This window comes from Hydra viridissima, unplaced genomic scaffold (genome assembly GCF_058129835.1).
Source record: "Hydra viridissima isolate aposymbiotic clone 2 unplaced genomic scaffold, HvirCarnegie_v1 scaffold_8, whole genome shotgun sequence".
Classification (NCBI taxonomy): Eukaryota; Metazoa; Cnidaria; class Hydrozoa; order Anthoathecata; family Hydridae; genus Hydra; species Hydra viridissima.
In genome coordinates, this window is record NW_028324307.1 from 13351670 (window position 1) to 13371890 (window position 20221).

General features: G+C 30.9%; 1 protein-coding gene across 1 annotated transcript in view; it reads right to left on the bottom strand.

Moving 5' to 3' along the window:
* LOC145186235 (uncharacterized) overlaps positions 1 to 20221 on the bottom strand; it is a 101861-nt gene that overhangs the window by 9633 nt on the left and 72007 nt on the right. Inside the window, exons 49-68 of the mRNA XM_090094652.1 lie at positions 17134 to 20031; positions 16780 to 16932; positions 15641 to 15769; positions 11364 to 11442; positions 11029 to 11219; positions 9104 to 10789; positions 8744 to 8896; positions 6423 to 6566; positions 5856 to 5999; positions 5404 to 5547; positions 3675 to 3818; positions 3134 to 3277; positions 2615 to 2758; positions 2078 to 2221; positions 1836 to 1958; positions 1594 to 1719; positions 1388 to 1510; positions 729 to 872; positions 479 to 601; positions 61 to 204 (exon numbers count right to left, since the gene is read on the bottom strand). Coding sequence (XP_089950778.1) covers positions 61 to 204; positions 479 to 601; positions 729 to 872; positions 1388 to 1510; positions 1594 to 1719; positions 1836 to 1958; positions 2078 to 2221; positions 2615 to 2758; positions 3134 to 3277; positions 3675 to 3818; positions 5404 to 5547; positions 5856 to 5999; positions 6423 to 6566; positions 8744 to 8896; positions 9104 to 10789; positions 11029 to 11219; positions 11364 to 11442; positions 15641 to 15769; positions 16780 to 16932; positions 17134 to 20031 — 7080 coding nt within the window. The remainder of the gene's footprint in view (positions 1 to 60; positions 205 to 478; positions 602 to 728; positions 873 to 1387; positions 1511 to 1593; positions 1720 to 1835; positions 1959 to 2077; positions 2222 to 2614; positions 2759 to 3133; positions 3278 to 3674; positions 3819 to 5403; positions 5548 to 5855; positions 6000 to 6422; positions 6567 to 8743; positions 8897 to 9103; positions 10790 to 11028; positions 11220 to 11363; positions 11443 to 15640; positions 15770 to 16779; positions 16933 to 17133; positions 20032 to 20221) is intronic.

Here is a 20221-nt window from a genome sequence, read left to right on the forward strand (position 1 = left end):
AAAAAGTTTTTTCTAAAAATATCTTTATAAAAGTTTTAAAAATGAATGAAAAAAAGATACCGTTGCAGACAGTGTTTTTACTGAGTGAGCCCTTTTGTGTATAACCAGGCAGACAACTGCACACAAAACTACCAACAGTATTAGTGCAGACAGAAGCAGAAGAGCAATTTGTGCCTTCACTTTTATTCTTACATTCATCAAAGTCTGATCAAAGAGACATAACCAAAAATTAAAAAAACAATAAAATAAACAAATTCACATTTATAATTTGGCTTTTATCAATTTCAAACCAAACAATCAATTGCTATATCCAGTCAAATACTAATCACATCACATTTAAGTGGTTGTTCTTATTTTTTGAAACCATAGTGTTTCACTAAAACTGCAAAACAAAAAAACTCTGAAAACATCATTCTGTGTATAAATACATCATTAAATGCACATTGATGCATAAAAACAACAACTGAAGTAAAGATACCAATGCATTCTGTTTTTGTATCATCTAGTTCAAAACCATTTTGACACGAGCAAGCATAGCTTCCAACGAGATTTGTACACTTGCTGTTAGGCCAGTTGCACGTGTACTTACATTCGTTAATATCTAAAAAAAACACACCATTTGATAAAACATCAAAGTAAAACGTAATAAAAAACACTACATGCCAATACCTTAGGTGAAATCATCAATAAACTTTTCTAATAGTTTTTACAAAAAACCAAACACATACCGTTGCAGGTAGTACTTGCGCTGATTGAGCCCTTCTGAGTATAACCAGGCAAGCAACTGCACACAAAACTGCCAACAGTATTAGTGCAGACAGAAGCAGAAGAGCAATTTGTGCCAGCACTTTTAATCTTGCATTCATCAACATCTGCAAAAGAATTGCAGTACAGCATAATTTCAAAGAGACAGTAAGGCACTTAATACACATATTCATATTCATCTACAACAAGATTCATAAATATTTTACATTAAAACCAAATTAAGTCCACTCTTAAATATCTAAAATCTAATCTAAAATTTTCATTGATATCAAAATATAAAAAAATTAACAGAGGTAATCTAGCTCCTGAAGCTTAAACTTTCTGCAGAACAGTACAACATAAATTTACAGGAGCAATGAGGGACATAGTACACCTTCTCACACAGATCTATATCTAGACTTATATCTTATACATTAAAACCAAGAAAAGACTACTTTCAACTTCGTACATATTTGCATCAATGCCTTAAAGGACTCTTTTTCATTGATATCAAACTGAAAACAAATTTATATAGCTAATCTTGCAAATGAAACTTAAACTTTCTGCCAGCATCCATATCTATCATGTGTCTAAAATACAAGGCCCTAATACATATATAACAAAACAACTTAAAGTAAGTTACCAATACATCCTGTTTTTGTAGCATTCAGTTCAAAACCATTTGTGCATGAACATATATAGCTTCCATTCAGATTTCTACAGTTGCTATTTGGCCAATTGCATGTGTAACTACATTCATCCACATCTAAAGTAGAAACACATCACATGTAAAATAGAACTTAAACACTAAAAGTCAAAGAAATGTAAATATATTAAACAACTACTTACCAACACATTGAGTAGAACCAGATCCAGCTAGTTGAAAACCACTCGGACAGGCACATAAGTAGCTGCCAACTGTGTTTATGCATTGATTGTTTCCATAATTACATTCAGTTTTACACTCGTCAACATCTAAAAAGTGTTCAAACACAGAGCATAAAAAGAATGTAGTAAACAAAGTCATATTGTCATTTTAAACATTTGAAATACAAAACAATATAATGGTCTGTCAAGAAAATATCACATACCCACACAGCTGGTCTTATTTTCATTTAACTGATACCCAGTCTCACAAGAACACATGTAACTACCATTAGTGTTGAAACATTTGCTAAGACTCCAATTGCATGTTGATAGACATTCATTTATATCTGAAAAGTGAAAAAACTTAATGCAACATCATAATGCATTCATACAAAATGCAGAAGATATAATAGAAGATAAAAGATTAAAACACCATTACTATAAAAGTAGAAACATACTAACATACCAACGCAAACTGTTTTAGTGCTTAGTAAGCCAGACTGAGAGTAACCAGGTAAGCATTCACAAACAAAACTTCCATTTGTATTTTTACAAGTGGAGGAACTTGTGCAGTTTGTACCCTGACTTTTCACTTGACATTCATCAATATCTAAACACAAATCTATAACATTGAAGAAAATGAATCACAGATTAATGATTGGTTTGTTATCAACAGAAAACATTCAAAACATAACTTCAAGAAAAAATATTTACATGGAAAAAGACTATTTGAAGTGAAAAGTAAAAATAAATAACAATTTCCTAGGACATTTAATGTTTTAGCATAATTTTCAAAGGCTACTGATTATATTTTTAAAAAAAACTTCTATTTAGCCCCTTACTTTCAAAAACATTTTATTCATGCCTTACTTTTTACGAATGTCTCCAAAATAACTGGATATAAATTGATTTCTCACTGACTCTTTTGAATTGAAACAAAATTCAAAAACACAAAACACAACTGTAATTAAAACATGTTAAAATAAAGATACAAAGTATTTACCAACGCAGACAGTTCTGTTGCTCAAATCGCCAACTTGAGAATACCCAGGTAAGCATTGACAAACAAAACTTCCATTCGTGTTTTTACAAGAAGAGGAACTTGTGCAGTTTGTACCCTCACTTTTCAATTGGCATTCATCAATATCTAAACACAACTCTGGAATATTGAAAAAAAAACCAAGCATTGAATTATCATTGATACAGTATTATAATGTTTAATATCTGTGACTTTTTAAAAAACAGAAACATCTGGCATTAAAAGCAAATAAAAGTTAAGCTGTAACATCCAAAGAAAGCATTAAGTTAAATTTCATAACTTAAAAGGTTGTCTGACCTTTTAAAACTATGCACTAAACTTTCTAAAAGGTAGAACATTAATTACCAAATGAAAGTTTACAAAACTAGAAATCAATGTAAACGTTAAAGATACAAATATTAGATGCAACCAAATATTGTCTTTATTAAATAACAAGAAAAAATTTTAGATAAGAAAAAAAAAATTGTAGAAAAAAAATATTACCAACGCAGACAGTTCTGTTGCTCAAATCGCCAACTTGAGAATACCCAGGTAAGCATTGACAAACAAAACTTCCATTCGTGTTTATACAAGAAGAGGAACTTGTACAGTTTGTACCCTCACTTTTCAATTGGCATTCATCAATATCTAAACACAACTCTGGAATATCAAAAAAAAAAAAAAAAATCATTGAATTTTCATTGATACAGTATCATAATATTTAATATCTGCAACTTTTTAAAAAACAAAAAAAATCTGGCATTAAAAGCAATTAAAAGTTAACCTGTAACATCCAAAGAAAGCATTAAGTTAAATTTCATAACTTAAAAGATTGTCCAATTTTAAAACTATGCACTAAACTTTCTAAATGGTAGTACATTAATTACCAAATGAAAGTTTACAAAACTAGAAATCAATGTAAACATTAAAGATACAAATATAAGGAGCAACCAAATATTGTCTTTATCAAAAGACAAGAAAATGTTTCAGATAAGATATAAAGAGTTTCAGATAAGAAATAAAAAGTATTAGAAAAAAATATTACCAACGCAGACAGTTCTCTTGCTTAAATCGCCAACTTGAGAATACCCAGGTAAGCATTGACAAACAAAACTTCCATTAGTGTTTTTACAAGAAGAGGAGCTTGTGCAGTTTGTACCTTCACTTCTGATAAGACATTCATCAATATCTAAAAACAGCTCTGCAATATTAAAAAGAGTTATTATTGATACAGTATTATCATAAATATCTCTTTAAACAAAAAATGATCAAGCATTGAAACCAATTAAAAGTTAAGCATTTAGAGCAAAAGCATTAACCTAAAGTTCAGATTTTAAAAGGTTGAACATCTTTTAAAAAGATGTACAATGTACTAAACTCTCTAAAAGGTGTACCATTGATAATCATTACCATATGAAAGATTAAATAATAAAAAAATTTGTAAACTTTAAAGATACAAATAAAGCCCAACAAAAAAATGCCTTAAATTGTATAGTTGTGTAAAAATTATTGAAAGACTAGAAAAAGTTTCAAATTGTCAACAATGTGTCAACATGTCAACAAAAAAAAATTCTAAAACCAAAAGAATATAAAAATTTCAAAAGAATCATAGCATTTTCAGCTCATAAATCTTCTGGTGATCATTTGATTACACTACTGAAAGTCTGCTAATAAGCTGGATAATGTAAAAAAGTAACAGTTGTTCAAAACAGTAGCACATTCTCTTTTAACTTATGACAATTAGTACACAAACTTATGACAAACAGTAGCACATCCAACTTATGACAATTTGCTTAACCCATCGCTTTATCAATGTCAATGTTTGTCAAACTATTCATTATTTTATTACCACAATAAACCACTTTTATCAACAAAAACATTTTATACCACAATAAACCACTTTTATCAACAAAAACACCTTACCAGCCTACATAAAATCATCGGTGATAAAGAACTTCTATACCCAATTTATCCAGTTTAAGTTTGGGCAGCCATAAACATGCCTCGTTATAGCCACCCCATTTAATTACTGTTTGTTTTTATGGGACAGCTACATTTAGGTGACTTTGCAGTTAAAAGAAGGACAAGTTAGTGTTGGGTTTTAACCTTTGACTATTTGAAACAAGTGCACTTTTCTTTGTTGTCTACTGGTTGTCATCTAAAGCTTTTAGGAGCAATGGAAAAGTATTCCTGACCACTGCTCGATGTAAAACTTGTAAATTCATAAAAAATCCATTAAACAAACGCATTTGGTTTTTAGAATACATGTTTAAATGTATTCTGAAAAACCAAATGCGTTTAATAACATTTGCTAAATTTTTTTAAAAAAAAATCAAAAAAATTAAGAGAAAAAACAAAGGAAAACTAAAAAAAATCAGAATTAATGGCAGATCCAAATTTAACACAAAAAAATTGCCACCAAATTGAGAATCTTCTATGGTTTTTGTAAAACTTTTAAAGCGATAATTTTGATGAACAAACAAATGAGTAACCATTTTGGTAAAGTGCCTGAATGAATACTTATGGGCAAATATACAGTGGGATGAACAATATGGGAATTACAGCCATCGTTTTCCTTTCTCTCTGAAATTTCCAATCAATTCTTTAATAACACATAAAGTTTTTACATAAAGAATTCAAGAAATGCAGTTAATATCAACCAATGTGTATAAATCAGATACATAAAAACAACACTTATACCTTTTTTTTTTAATAACTGAACAAGAAGGGACTTAAATGTATGAAAAAAAGGTTAATTTAAAAAAAGGGCATACCATTGCAAACTGTTTTATTGCTTAGTAAACCAGCCTGAGAATAACCAAGTAAGCATTCACAAACAAAACTTCCATTGGTGTTTTTACAAGCTGATGAACTTGAGCAGTTTGTACCATCACTTTTCATTTGACATTCATCAATATCTAAACACAATTGTACCATATTTTTAAATAATATTCCCTAAATGTAATTTCATAAAGTGTCAAGCAAATGTCCATTCCTTAAAATATTTCTTTATGGCTGCATTCTGTTGTAAGTTGTAGATTATTTTTTTAATAATGTCCACTAAATGCCTTTCCATAAAATGTCTAGCAAATATTTTTCCGGTGATTTTTTTCTGATCAAATTCAAACACTCAAAACAAAACACATTTGTATAGAAAACAATTTAAGATAAAGATAAATATTATTTACCAATGTTTAATATCATTACTATAGAAGTAGAGACATACCAAGGCAAACTGTTTTATTGCTTAGTAAGCCAGACTGAGAGTAACCAGGTAAGCATTCACAAACAAAACTTCCATTTGTGTTTTTACAAGCCGATGAACTTGTGCAGTTTGTACCCTCACTTTTCATTAAGCATTCATCAATATCTAAACACAGTTAACAGATTGTTAAAATTGAATCATAGAATTATGATTGGTTTATTAACAACAGAAAAATTCCAAAAATTATTTCAAAGAAAATGATTTTAATGGAAAAAACTATTTTGAAGTGGAAAATAGCCTTATGTTAATAAAATCTTCTTCCTAGAAATCTGTGGAGGGTAGAAGGAGGGAGGGAAATTGATATCTCAGTATAATTTGCAAAGTATACTGCTTATTTGTAAAAAATAGATTCCATTTTGCCCCTTACTTTCTGAAATACTTAATTCATGTAGTACCTTTTATCAACATTTCCGAAATGTTTTTTTACATAAACTATTTCATAACTTTTCTTCAATTCAAACTTAACTCTCAAAAGCAAAACACATTTGAAATTAAAACAATTTAAAATAAATATAAATAAATATTTACCAATACAGACAGTTCTGTTGCTTAATGCACCAACTTGAGAATAACCAGGTAAGCATTCACAAACAAAACCTCCATTAGTGTTTTTACAAGCAGAAGAACTCGTGCAGTTTGTACCCTCACTTTTCATTTGGCATTCATCAATATCTATATTTAATTTATTTACATTTATAACATAAAATATTTCATTTAATTTATAACATAAAATATTTCATATATTTAATTTTATGATTTTGAAAAAAATGAATCATACTTTCATTATTGACTAAAAATTTAATGTATGTAAAAAAAAATAACACAAAAAAATAAAATATAAAAAATAAAAAATATAAATGCTGAACAGACAAATACTAAACATATAAAACTACTGCACAAAACAGTCATCAAAAAAAAGGATAATACAAAACACCTACTATAAAGAAAATTTAACATTATGTATTAAGTTTATATTTGATACTCATATATTGTACAATATTATATTATATATTATTATTGTTATTATTACTATTATTACTATTATTATTATTATTATTATTATTATTATTATTATTATTATTATTATTATTATTATTATTATTATTATTATTATTATTATTATTATTATTATTATTATTATTATTATTATTATTATTATTAGTATTATTATTATTATTATTATTATTATTATTATTATTATTATTATTATTATTATTATTATTATTATTATTATTATTATTATTATTATTATTATTATTATTGTTATTATTATAAATATATAGTTGTTTACTAAAGACATTTTTGTTTTGTTTGACAAATTGCCTGATTTCAGTGTCAGTTTGAATTTAAAAAACTCCATAATCTAAAAATGGGTATTTTTTGACTGAGGTACTTTTACCACTGAAGTCTTCAATTCAGTTAATATCATGCATTGTGCAGTATACAGTCATCAAGATGCAACAAGGTATACCTTGAAATGTTTCATACATCTGCTTTGGTACTTGTAACTAGATTTTCTAATTGAAGAGACCAACAATAATCCACCATCACATTGAGACTATTATTATTATTATTATTATTATTATTATTATTATTATTATTATTATTATTATTATTATTATTATTATTATTATTATTATTATTATTATTATTATTATTATTACTATTATTATTATTATTATTATTATTATTATTATTATTATTATTATTATTATTATTATTATTATTATTATTATTATTATTATTATTATTATTATTATTATTATTATTATTATAAATATATAGTTGTTTACTAAAGACAATATTATTGGCTTTACTAAAGAAAATAAAATAACAACTAATGTTTGGAAACTTTTTTTAACATAGTACTGATGCATAGATGGCTCCCAAATTATTTAGCAATCAATCTTTGCAAACAACCCAAATAAAGATTGAACTTTTTAAAAAACTTCAACATGTAGCCTTTGGTTAAAATTTTAACTGGTCGACCTATTTCAGGTTTTTTAAAACTTTTAAAGCTCAGTTTTAATACAATCAAACCTTGCTGTGGTAAAATGAAACAACCATTAAAAATTTATTAAAAGTCTTATATTACTAATATTTGAAAAAACAAAGATTTAACTAAAATAACCTTCAAAACAAAGCTTAAAAAACTACCACATGAATCTGTAACTTTAGAGGAAAAACAAGAAGAAACAAATGATACTATGTTGATCAAAACTTGATCCAAAACATTACCTGGTTTGGCATTGAAGATATTCCCTGATAGTGAACAACAACTTTTCAAAGTTTTAAAATTACTTTAGATCTTAGAGAGACTAACTAATATTAGAGAGACTAACTAATATTAGAAAGACTAAAAAAAAAAAAAAAATCTTAGAGAGATTAAAGCTTGGGTTTATAGAAATAGTTACTGAAAAGTTTAATAATTTTATTATGTTTATTACTTTAATTTAAACCAACTTACTTCAAAAAATTTAACAAAAATTAGTATAAATGACACACCCAAAACATTCAAAAGATTTTTTTAAATACAATAAAGTAATTAAGACTAAAATGCAGTGAGAAAAAAAAAGCAAGACTCTTCTGTATTTTATTTAAACTTAATATTTAAATAAAATATCAATGTAAAGATACTGCATTGGATATATTGAATTAAATAGCAGATTGTTGATTGCAAACAATCAAATGAAAAATAAAAAAAAACTAAAAAAATACTATTAGAAAAATAAAAAAAAAGATAATTCAATAAAAACAGAAACACTAATTACTAATAGCATATTTAATCTCAAAAATTTTAAAGAAATTAAAGTTTTCACATTTTTAAAAAAAATAAATGATAAACTCACCAGTGCAGATTGTGTTCTTACTAAGATTACCATTAGGAGAAAACCCAGATAAGCATTCACAGACAAAGGAATCAAGTGTATTCAGGCAGGTTGATGTATTGGAGCATTGAGTACCAGAAATGTTTAAAGAGCACTCATCAACATCTACTAAAGCTGTAACAAATAATAATAATCAGTACAAAAAAATATGTAAAAAAAAAAAAAAAAACATGAAAAAAAAAAAAAAAAAGAATCCAACAAAATTAGAAACAAATACAGAAGAACAGAAGAAAAAGAACGAAGAAGAAGAGAAGATAAAAGAATTATAGAAAAAAATTAGGCAACTATAAACAATTCAAAAGGAAGATGTTTAGGATTCACTTGTGGTAGTTGCAGCTTGAGTTGTAGTAGTTGCAGCTTGAGTTGTAAAAGTTGCAGCTTGAGTTGTGGTAGTTGGAGCTACAGTTGTGGTGGTTAGTGATTCAGTTGTAGTAGTTGCAGCTTGAGTTGTAGTAGTTGCAGCTTGAGTTGTAGTAGTTGTAGCTTGAGTTGTGGTAGTTGTAGCTACAGTTGTGGTAGTTGTAGCTACAGTTGTGGTGGTTGGTGATTCAGTTGTAGTAGTTGCAGCTTGAGTTGTAGTAGTTGCAGCTTCAGTTGTAGTAGTTGTAGCTTGAGTTGTGGTAGTTGGAGCTACAGTTGTGGTAGTTGTAGCTACAGTTGTGGTGGTTGGTGATTCAGTTGTAGTAGTTGCAGCTTGAGTTGTAGTAGTTGCAGCTTGAGTTGTGGTTATTGGAGCTACAGTTGTAGTGGTTGGTGATTCAGTTGTAGTAGTAGCAGCTTGAATTGTGGTAGTTGGAGCTACAGTTGTGGTAGTTGTAGCTACAGTTGTGGTGGTTGGTGATTCAGTTGTAGTAGTTGCAGCTTGAGTTGTAGTAGTTGCAGCTTGAGTTGTAGTAGTTGTAGCTTGAGTTGTGGTAGTTGGAGCTACAGTTGTGATAGTTGTAGCTAAAGTTGTGGTGGTTGGTGATTCAGTTGTAGTAGTTGCAGCTTGAGTTGTAGTTGTTGCAGCTTGAGTTGTAGTAGTTGCAGCTTGAGTTGTAGTAGTTGCAGCTTGAGTTGTGGTAGTTGGAGCTACAGTTGTAGTGGTTGGTGATTCAGTTGTGGTAGTTGTAGCTACAGTTGTGGTGGTTGGTGATTCAGTTGTAGTAGTTGCAGCTTGAGTTGTAGTTGTTGCAGCTTGAGTTGTAGTAGTTGCAGCTTGAGTTGTGGTAGTTGGAGCTACAGTTGTAGTGGTTGGTGATTCAGTTGTAGTAGTAGCAGCTTGAGTTGTGGTAGTTGGAGCTACAGTTGTGGTTGTTGGAGTTACAGTTGTAGTGGTTGACGATTCAGGTGTAGTAGTTGCAACTTGAGTTGTGGTAGTTGGAGATACAGTTGTAGTGGTTGGTGATTCAGTTGTGGTAGTTGGAGCTACAGTTGTGGTGGTTGGAGCTACAGTTGTTGTGGTTGGTAATTCAGTTGTAGTAGTTGCAGGTTGAGTTGTGGTAGTTGGAGCTACAGTTGTGGTGGTTGGAGCTACAGTTGTTGTGGTTGGTAATTCAGTTGTGGTAGTTGTAGCTTGAGTTGTGGTAGTTGGAGCTACAGTTGTGGTAGTTGGTGATTCAGTTGTAGTAGTTGGAGCTACAGTTGTGGCAGTTGGAGCTACATTTGTGGTAGTTGGAGCTACAGTTGTAGTGGTTGGTGATTCACTTGTAGTAGTCGCAGCTTGAGTTGTGGTAGTTGGAGCTACAGTTGTAGTGGTTGGTGATTCAGTTGTGGTAGTTGCAGCTTGAGTTGTAGTAGTTGTAGCTTGAGTTGTGGTAGTTGGAGCTACAGTTGTGGTAGTTGGAGCTACAGTTGTAGTGGTTGGTGATTCAGTTGTACTAGCTGCAGCTGTTGTGGTTGTGGGGTCTTCAGCAACAACTGGAGCACTATATGTGGATGTCACAGTGGTGTTATCTGCTGTTACTCCTTTTATAAATGTTGAATAAGAAACTCCTTTCTCAAGAGGAGAGTTGTCAGGTTGTGGCACTGAAAGAATTAAATCTTTTATATCACATTTTTAGACTTAAATGCTAGCACGAGCTAGGTTATAGTGCTTTGTGAATATTTGCTCAATTTTAGTTTCATCCTTTTGTAGGTTTTTGTTTGATAAAATAATTACTTGCTTGTTAATTTTAAAAACTCTTTTTGTGTTTTATTATCTTTTAAAAGCCTTATTAGATTATTTTTACTTAAAAGCAATCAACTTATCAATGGAATACACTTACCACTTGCATCCCTTCTTTTACGAGGTGAATCCCCACCCACTTTAAACTTCTTGCCTTTTTGAGATTTATCTAAAGTTCCAACTAATTTCAAACCATCGGTGTGGTTATCTATTTCTTCCCATGTGTAAGAGCTTGGATCCCTCACAGGAAGATTGCCTGATGTTAGTTTGACCAAAATGATGTAATAAGTTCTAGAAAGTAACATATTAGGCTTTTTGATTTCTTATTTCTGATATTTTTCTCAATTACTTCAATGCTATTTACTCATGTTTAAACTTTTAGTTAAGAAAAGAACTGACATACAATTCTGAAAATCGAGTGCAAAAACAACTTACTCAATTGGGCTGCTAGTTACTGCAAACTCATAGATGACTATTTCAAAAGACTCTGCAGTTACCGCTCCAGGAGATGGTGCTAACAATTTAGAATGAAAACAACATCAAAAGACTGCATGCAGACTATTACAGATTTATTAGCAGATACAACACAAAATAAAGACATTTCACAATAATCCCATAATGAGATGATGTCCTTAAAAACATTAGGATACAAAAAGGCTTTATTGACTACGAGCATCCTAAAAACTAAACTAAAAATTGATTCATTAACGTAAATTGAAACTTTTGTTTTATTGTTTTCCTAAAGAGGCTTCACAGAATATTTGCAAGTAAAACAGTGTACTAATTTTAATATTGGATGCTCAACAAATATTAGAAAACTAATGAAAAACCAAAGTGATCTTTATATAGCTTTTTAATATAACAAATTGGAACAGCTTACTTTTATTAATATTGATCATTAAAATATTAAGTTACTGAAATATAGACAAATATTCCTACAAAGTTTAGTTAAACGTGATAATTATGAGCAAAAAACTTTGAAAAGTTTTCTTTGTTTTATATTCATCAGCTGTTGTAACAAATATTTTGAAGTATATTAAAAATGTCAATATGCATTTTGTAAAATCATTTCTGGGAATTTTTGTAATATTGCGAATAGCAATGTGTATAAAGTAGCAAATGACTAAAACTGAATTTTGAGCTGAAACCCAAAGTACTGAAATTTTGGTTCAGTAAAATCATAGCAGAAACCAAAATTTCAGCCAAAACAAAAATGAAAACTAAAGCTTGAAAGTGAATGTTAAAAATCCCTGAACCCGTTATGATCAGCAAGTAAAAGCAACTATTTTACATACAATCAACCAACAAGTAACATTTCAATAAATATGAATATACTTTATTTTTAACGTGGGAATCTGTCATTTTTAACTATCCGAACTAAATACAATAACTTATATAGAATTTTTTTAAAATCAGATACCATTTCAAACTGTGATGGAATTATCATCTGTTCTGGAATTGACAACAACAAAAAAAAAAATTCTGTTAAGTCTGTTTAAGAATCTGGGATCATCTTCTGTTGTGGAGAATTAATGAAATTAGTATGATGACATTATAACAAAAAGAAATTGAATCAATAAAACCAATACAAATGAGATACTTTGACAGTGGAGCTAAAAAGTGTTTTATTCTCGATATTTTTGAAGATGTTTGTAAAGACAATGGAAATTTGGAGAAAATCTTGAGAAGATTAAATTTGAATGATGTTATCTATCAACTTGCCTTTGACTTTAATTATGCTAACAGCTTCTTTGGATTGTCTTCTTATTCAGGTAAATATGCCTGCTTGTGGTGTGAAGGTGAATGTTCCCTAGAAAGTGGTACTCCAAGAACATTAGGTTTTTATGATCATAGGTACATTTGTTAAAAAAAGCAATTAGGGATGAAAGATTTTTAAAATATCATTGGTTCTCAACTCGTTTACTTAGATAAAAATGCTGAAGAAGAAAATAATCACTTAGTTCCACCACCAGAGTTACATTTTCTTATAGGGATGATGACACTGCTTGGTAGACTACTTTTAGATTATTGGCCTCTTTTTCTAAATTGGCTTAAAGAACATTACACCTTACTTCAAGATTATCATGGGATAGGCTTTGATGGGAACAATTCCACTTAACTTCTAGGAAAAGTAGTTATTTTTTTACCTAATACCGTGTAATTCTACCAAAAATTTTTAAGCACTCATTTATACAATTTGGCATTGATTCTAATAAATTCTCTAAAATACGTATGGGAACATTTCCAAGCATTGCTGGTAAAATATTGTGCAACTCCTTAAGGCTCCTTGGTGCTTTCTTGGCAATCTCTTTATCAAGCCAACTCCAAAGATTTTCAATGCAATTTAGATCTGGGCTATTTGGTGGCAAAGTTAGACACTCAATATTTTTGCTTTCGAACCATTCAGAGACAATTTTAGTGCTGTGACATGGTGCATTGTCTTGCTTGAAAATGAACAGAAAGCTTTGCTCAAGTGTATCAATTCACGGTAACAAGTTGTTATTTAAAATACTGACGTAGTAAATAGAGTTGAGTCGACCATCAAATAATTTAAACATACCAAGACCATAATATGTCATGCAGCACCTTATTCCAACCAACCCGCTACCTTGTTTTGTTCTTTTAACAAAACAATAAAGATTATATTTTTCTGCCTGCAAATCATAATTCCGTTTTTTCGGTTATCAACTTCGATATTTATCTCATCACTGAACATTACTGTCCTCCATCTTTGTTTAGACCATTCTTTGACGCTATGGTAAAATTCTTTTTGCTTTTTTATATGTTGTTCGGTAAGTCGCAGTTTTAGAACAGCTATTTTCTGTAATATATTGTTAGCTAATAGTTTCCTACGCACAAGTGATGCCAATACTAGACATCCATTTGAAAGTTTTCGTTCCCTTCTTAATTCATGCGACAGCATGGTTTGATTTTTCTTCACCAACCTGATTAAAAATTGATCATCATTGGGTGTCATAAAACGAAGTCTTCTAGAAAAATGGCAATCAACGTAAGATTTCGTCTCTTTGAATTTTTTGATGATTGCTACCACCGAACTATGTGATCGCTTTATTATTTTTCCTATTTCACGAGCGGATTTACCTTCCTGGTGAAAATGACCACTTTTATACAATCTTCATAGGTAATAGCTTTTCTGCACATTTTTTCAAAAGAAAAGAATTTATCTTTTTTTTAAATTAAATACTTTTACTGGTTTTTTGGTAATGACTCAGGTCATTAATGGAATATTTAAACAAAAAAGATAAAATAAATTTAAAAAGATGTTTCTGCCGCATTTAGCACAAAAAATTCTTTGTGATTTTTAACTTTTTCACAAAAAAAATTAACACATAATATTTAATTCTTATTTTTACAGATTCTATTAATTCATTTTCAAAAAAAAAAAAAAAAAAAATCTTCTTTTTTCTCATGTTCTATTTAATATGTTTGAAAAAAAAGACTATTTTATTATCTTTAGAACAAAAATTAATTAAATTTATTTTAAAAAAATATTTTTTTTTATTTAGTGGTTCTTAACTTTTTCACAATACTGCATAGTACATAACCTCAGAATGTTTTCAAAGAATAAATTTGTGTTACAAAATTGATTTACCCACAAACTTTTAAAACACCAATATTGTTAGAAAATCATTATCCCACAGTAAGATAAAAACAAGTGATCTAGACTAAAAAAAAATCTTCTAAAAAAAAGTTTGGGTTCATTATGGTTGAGGGTTTGAACCGTATTTTTAGCCAAAACCAAATAAATAAAAGGGTGTCGAAGCAGAAAATTTTGTTTTGGTGGAAACTGATACCAAAGCCGAAAGTCTCCATTTACTAGTGTAAAGTTATGAAAAATGTACTGACTTCATTGCAAATTAAAATGACAAAACTCATTCTGCATGGTTTCAGTGGTTTTCAAATTTTTAGCAAACTGACGTTTATGCTCCAGATACATTTTACAACTCAAGTACAAAGTTTACACTTTATCAGTTTAAAAGGTTGAACTTTTATAGGATTTTAAGTGATGTAATTTTAAAATACTAAACTTAGCAAAAGAATTTTCAAATAATTTAATGGCTTTAAAAAATCACCACAGAAGCATCTCTCTCCTTTTTAAGTTTTCTAGAATATTATTATTTTCTTTGTTTTTTCTTTAGCCATAAGTTTAATCATAAGTTATTGACACTAGTAACAGATTTGTAAAATTATATACAAAATATCTGAATGCACCCAAGCGATGTCTCAATTCACCCAAAACATCTGTTGGGAGTGTGAAATATTGTTTAACACCATCAAATATTCTTTAACATCATCTGTATCATTGATATTTGATTTATTACTGTATCAAACTTGCTTGTATACTTTTAAGTTTTTTTTTAATTTGTGACCAAATTTAAATTACAATATTTATAAAAAACTTCTTTTACATTTTTACTATGATTTGTTAATGAGGTCTGTTTGGTATCAGACACATGTTTAGGAAGTATGTCAGGACAACTTTTTGCAGTAATAGAAGTACAGGCAATTTTTTTCTAAAAAAATTTGTCTTATGGAAATTAATCTTTAATTAATAACTCTGCTAGCAGTATTATTAACTTAAGATTAATTGCCAAAAAGAAAAATGAAAAAAAAAAAAAAAAAAAAAAGAGAAAAACTGAATTAAAATATAAGAAAAAAAAACCTTTACTTTGCCTAAAGGTTCATCTTACCTGAGCAATTGGTGTAATTTGAATTAACTTCCCATCCTCCTGTACATGAACACTCAAAACTTCCAGGTTTATTGATGCAAACACCACGATACCAATTGCAAGGATTATTAACAGCACATTCATCAATATCTTACAAATAAGTAAAAAAAAAAGAAATAAAAATAAAAAAAAACAAACTTTTCACTGTAGTGAAAACTGCTAGAAAATTGCTCATTGTAATTAATGAGAGATAAATGGGAGTTTATTTGATAAAACATGTAAAACTCAACTTTAATGTAATCAAACATTGCAATGGTAAAACGAAACAACCATTATAATTTGATTAAAAGATTTTTTTATCTTATTTTTTATTTTGTATAACCAGATTATCAAAAACAATAAACTTCACAGCAATACTTTAAAAAATTTAAAAAACTTAATTGCCATCCATTATTAAGGGCAAACTAAAATCAAATAATAAAAAAACATAATATCATGAAATATTTTCAATCAAAAAAATGTAACACTTATCCAAACACAAAAAAAAATTTATAAAGTTTATAAGAAAAACAAAAAGAAAAAAATGACACAGTGTTGATCAAAACATGATCCAAAACAGGTTTGGGATGGAAAAGATTCTCAGACAGTTAACAACAAGCTTTCAAAGTTTTAAACCAATTTAAATTCTTATATACTTCATCAAATTCAGTTTACTATTTAGATTAAAAAGTATTAAAGTTACTTAGATTAAAAATAATCTTAGAGAGATTAAAAAAAGAAACAAAAATCTTAGAGAGATTAAAAAAAGAAACAAAAATCTTAGAGAGATTAAAACTTGGGTTTTATAAAAAGTTACTGAAAAAATTACTAATTTTATTTTGTTTATTACTTTATTTTAAATCAACTTACTTAACAAAATTTAATAAGCTTAATTTAAATGACACACCCAAAACATTCAAAAGATTGTTTTAAATACAATAAAGTAATTAAAGCTAAAAAGCAGTGAAAAAAACAGCAAGATTCTTCTGTATTTTATTTAAACTTGACATTCAAATATAATATCAATGTAAAAATACTGCATAAGAAGCAGATTATTTATTCCAAACAATCAGCTTACTTATAGTTTTCACATTTTTAAAAACAATAAATGATAAACTCACCAGTACAATTCGTGTTCTTACTAAGATTACCAATATGAGAAAACCCAGATAAGCATTCACAGACAAATGAATCATATGTATTCAGGCAGGTTGATGTATTAGAGCATTCAGTGCCAGAAATGTTTAAAGAGCACTCATCAACATCTACTAAAGCTGTAACAAATAACAATTATCAGTAGAAAAAGACATTAAAAAAATGTAAAAAAAAATAAAACATGAAAAAAAAAAAAAAAAAAAAATTCAACAAAATCAGATACAAATACTGTTTCACAAATGAAAAATAACAGAAAAAAGAGCTATAGAAATATTTTAAACAACTGTAAACAACTCAAAACGAAGAAAGATGGGACTCACTCGAGGTAGTTGAAGCCTGAGTTATGGTAGTTGCTGACGCAGTTGTAGTAACTTGAGTTGTAGTAGTCCCAGCTTGAGTTGTGGTAGTTGGAGCTACAGTTGTGGTAGTTGGAGCTACAGTTGTGGTAGATGGTGCTACAGTTGTGGTAGTTGGAGCTACAGTTGTGGTGGTTGGTGATTCAGTTGTGGTAGTTTGAGCTACAGTTGTGGTGGTAGGTGACTCAGTTGTGGAAGTTGGAGCTCCAGTTGTGGTGGTTGGAGCTCCAGTTGTGGTTGTTGGTAATTCAGTTGTAGTAGTTGGAGCTACAGTTGTGGTAGTTGGAGCTACAGTTGTAGTAGTTGGAGCTACAGTTGTGGTAGTTGGAGCTACAGTTGTGGTAGTTGGAGCTACAGTTGTGGTTGTTGGTAATTCAGTTGTAGTAGTTGGAGCTACAGTTGTGGTAGTTGGAGCTAAAGTTGTGGTAGTTGGAGCTCCAGTTGTGGTTGTTGGTAATTCAGTTGTAGTATTTGGAGCTACAGTTGTGGTAGTTGGAGCTCCAGTTGTGGTTGTTGGTAATTCAGTTGTAGTAGTTGGAGCTACAGTTGTGGTAGTTGGAGCTCCAGTTGTGGTAGTTGGAGCTCCAGTTGTGGTAGTTGGAGCTACAGTTGTGGTAGTTGGAGCTCCAGTTGTGGTTGTTGGTAATTCAGTTGTAGTAGTTGGAGCTACAGTTGTGGTAGTTGGAGCTACAGTTGTAGTTGTTGGTAATTCAGTTGTAGTAGTTGGAGCTACAGTTGTGGTAGTTGGAGCTACAGTTGTGGTGGTTGGTGATTCAGTTGTGGTAGTTGGAGCTACAGTTGTGGTGGTAGGTGACTCAGTTGTGGAAGTTGGAGCTACAGTTGTGGTGGTTGGAGCTCCAGTTGTGGTTGTTGGTAATTCAGTTGTAGTAGTTGGAGCTACAGTTGTGGTAGTTGGAGCTACAGTTGTAGTAGTTGGAGCTACAGTTGTGGTAGTTGGAGCTACAGTTGTGGTAGTTGGAGCTACAGTTGTGGTTGTTGGTAATTCAGTTGTAGTAGTTGGAGCTACAGTTGTGGTAGTTGGAGCTAAAGTTGTGGTAGTTGGAGCTCCAGTTGTGGTTGTTGGTAATTCAGTTGTAGTAGTTGGAGCTCCAGTTGTGGTAGTTGGAGCTCCAGTTGTGGTTGTTGGTAATTCAGTTGTAGTAGTTGGAGCTACAGTTGTGGTAGTTGGAGCTCCAGTTGTGGTAGTTGGAGCTCCAGTTGTGGTAGTTGGAGCTCCAGTTGTGGTAGTTGGAGCTCCAGTTGTGGTTGTTGGTAATTCAGTTGTAGTAGTTGGAGCTACAGTTGTGGTAGTTGGAGCTACAGTTGTAGTAGTTGGAGCTACAGTTGTAGTTGTTGGTAATTCAGTTGTAGTAGTTGGAGCTACAGTTGTGGTAGTTGGAGCTACAGTTGTGGTGGTTGGTGATTCAGTTGTGGTAGTTGGAGCTACAGTTGTGGTGGTAGGTGACTCAGTTGTGGAAGTTGGAGCTACAGTTGTGGTGGTTGGAGCTCCAGTTGTGGTTGTTGGTAATTCAGTTGTAGTAGTTGGAGCTACAGTTGTGGTAGTTGGAGCTCCAGTTGTGGTGGTTGGTAATTCAGTTGTAGTAGTTGGAGCTACAGTTGTGGTAGTTGGAGCTACAGTTGTAGTAGTTGGAGCTACAGTTGTGGTAGTTGGAGCTACAGTTGTGGTAGTTGGAGCTCCAGTTGTGGTTGTTGGTAATTCAGTTGTAGTAGTTGGAGCTACAGTTGTGGTAGTTGGAGCTACAGTTGTAGTAGTTGGAGCTACAGTTGTAGTAGTTGGAGCTACAGTTGTGGTTGTTGGTAATTCAGTTGTAGTAGTTGGAGCTACAGTTGTGGTAGTTGGAGCTACAGTTGTGGTTGTTGGTAAATCAGTTGTAGTAGTTGGAGTTCCAGTTGTGGTAGTTGGAGCTACAGTTGTGGTGGTTGGAGCTACAGTTGTGGTAGTTGGTGATTCAGTTGTGGTAGTTGTTGATTCAGTTGTGGTAGTTGTTGATTCAGTTGGGGTGGTTGTTGATTCAGCTGTGCTAGTAAGAGCTACAGTTGTGGTGGTTGGTGATTCAGTTGTGGTAGTTGTTGGTTCAGTTGGGGTGATTGTTGATTCAGTTGAGGTGGTTGTTGATTCAGTTGTAGTGGTTGTTGATTCAGTTGTGGTGGTTGTTGATTCAGTTGGGGTGGTTGTTGATTCAGTTGTAGTAGTTGGAGCTACAGTTGTGGTAGTTGGTGATTCAGTTGTGGTAGTTGTTGGTTCAGTTGGGGTGGTTGTTGATTCAGTTGAGGTGGTTGTTGATTCAGTTGTGGTGGTTGTTGATTCAGTTGGGCTGGTTGTTGATTCAGTTGTGCTAGTAAGAGCTACATTTGTGGTGGTTGGTGATTCAGTTGTGGTAGTTGTTGGTTCAGTTGGGGTGGTTGTTGATTTAGTTGAGGTGGTTGTTGATTCAGTTGTAGTGGTTGTTGATTCAGTTGTGGTGGTTGTTGATTCAGTTGGGCTGGTTGTTGATTCAGTTGTGCTAGAAAGAGCTACAGTTGTGGTGGTTGGTGATTCAGTTGTGGTAGTTGTTGGTTCAGTTGGGGTGGTTGTTGATTCAGTTGAGGTGGTTGTTGATTCAGTTGTAGTGGTTGTTGATTCAGTTGTGGTGGTTGTTGATTCAGTTGTGGTGGTTGGTGATTCAGTTGTGGTGGTTGGTGACTCAGTTGTACTAGTTGCAGCTGTTGTGGTTGTCGGGTCTTCAGCAACAACTGGAGCACTATATGTGGATGTCACAGTGGTGTTATCTGCTGTTACTCCTTTTATAAATGTTGAATAAGAAACTCCTTTCTCAAGAGGAGAGTTGTCAGGTTGTGGCACTGAAAGAATTAAATCTTTTATATCACATTTTTAGACTTAAATGCTAGCACGAGCTAGGTTATAGTGCTTTGTGAATATTTGCTCAATTTTAGTTTCATCCTTTTGTAGGTTTATGTTTGATAAAATAATTATTTGCTTGTTAATTTAAAAAACTCTTTTTGTGTTTTATTATCTTTCAAAAGTCTTATT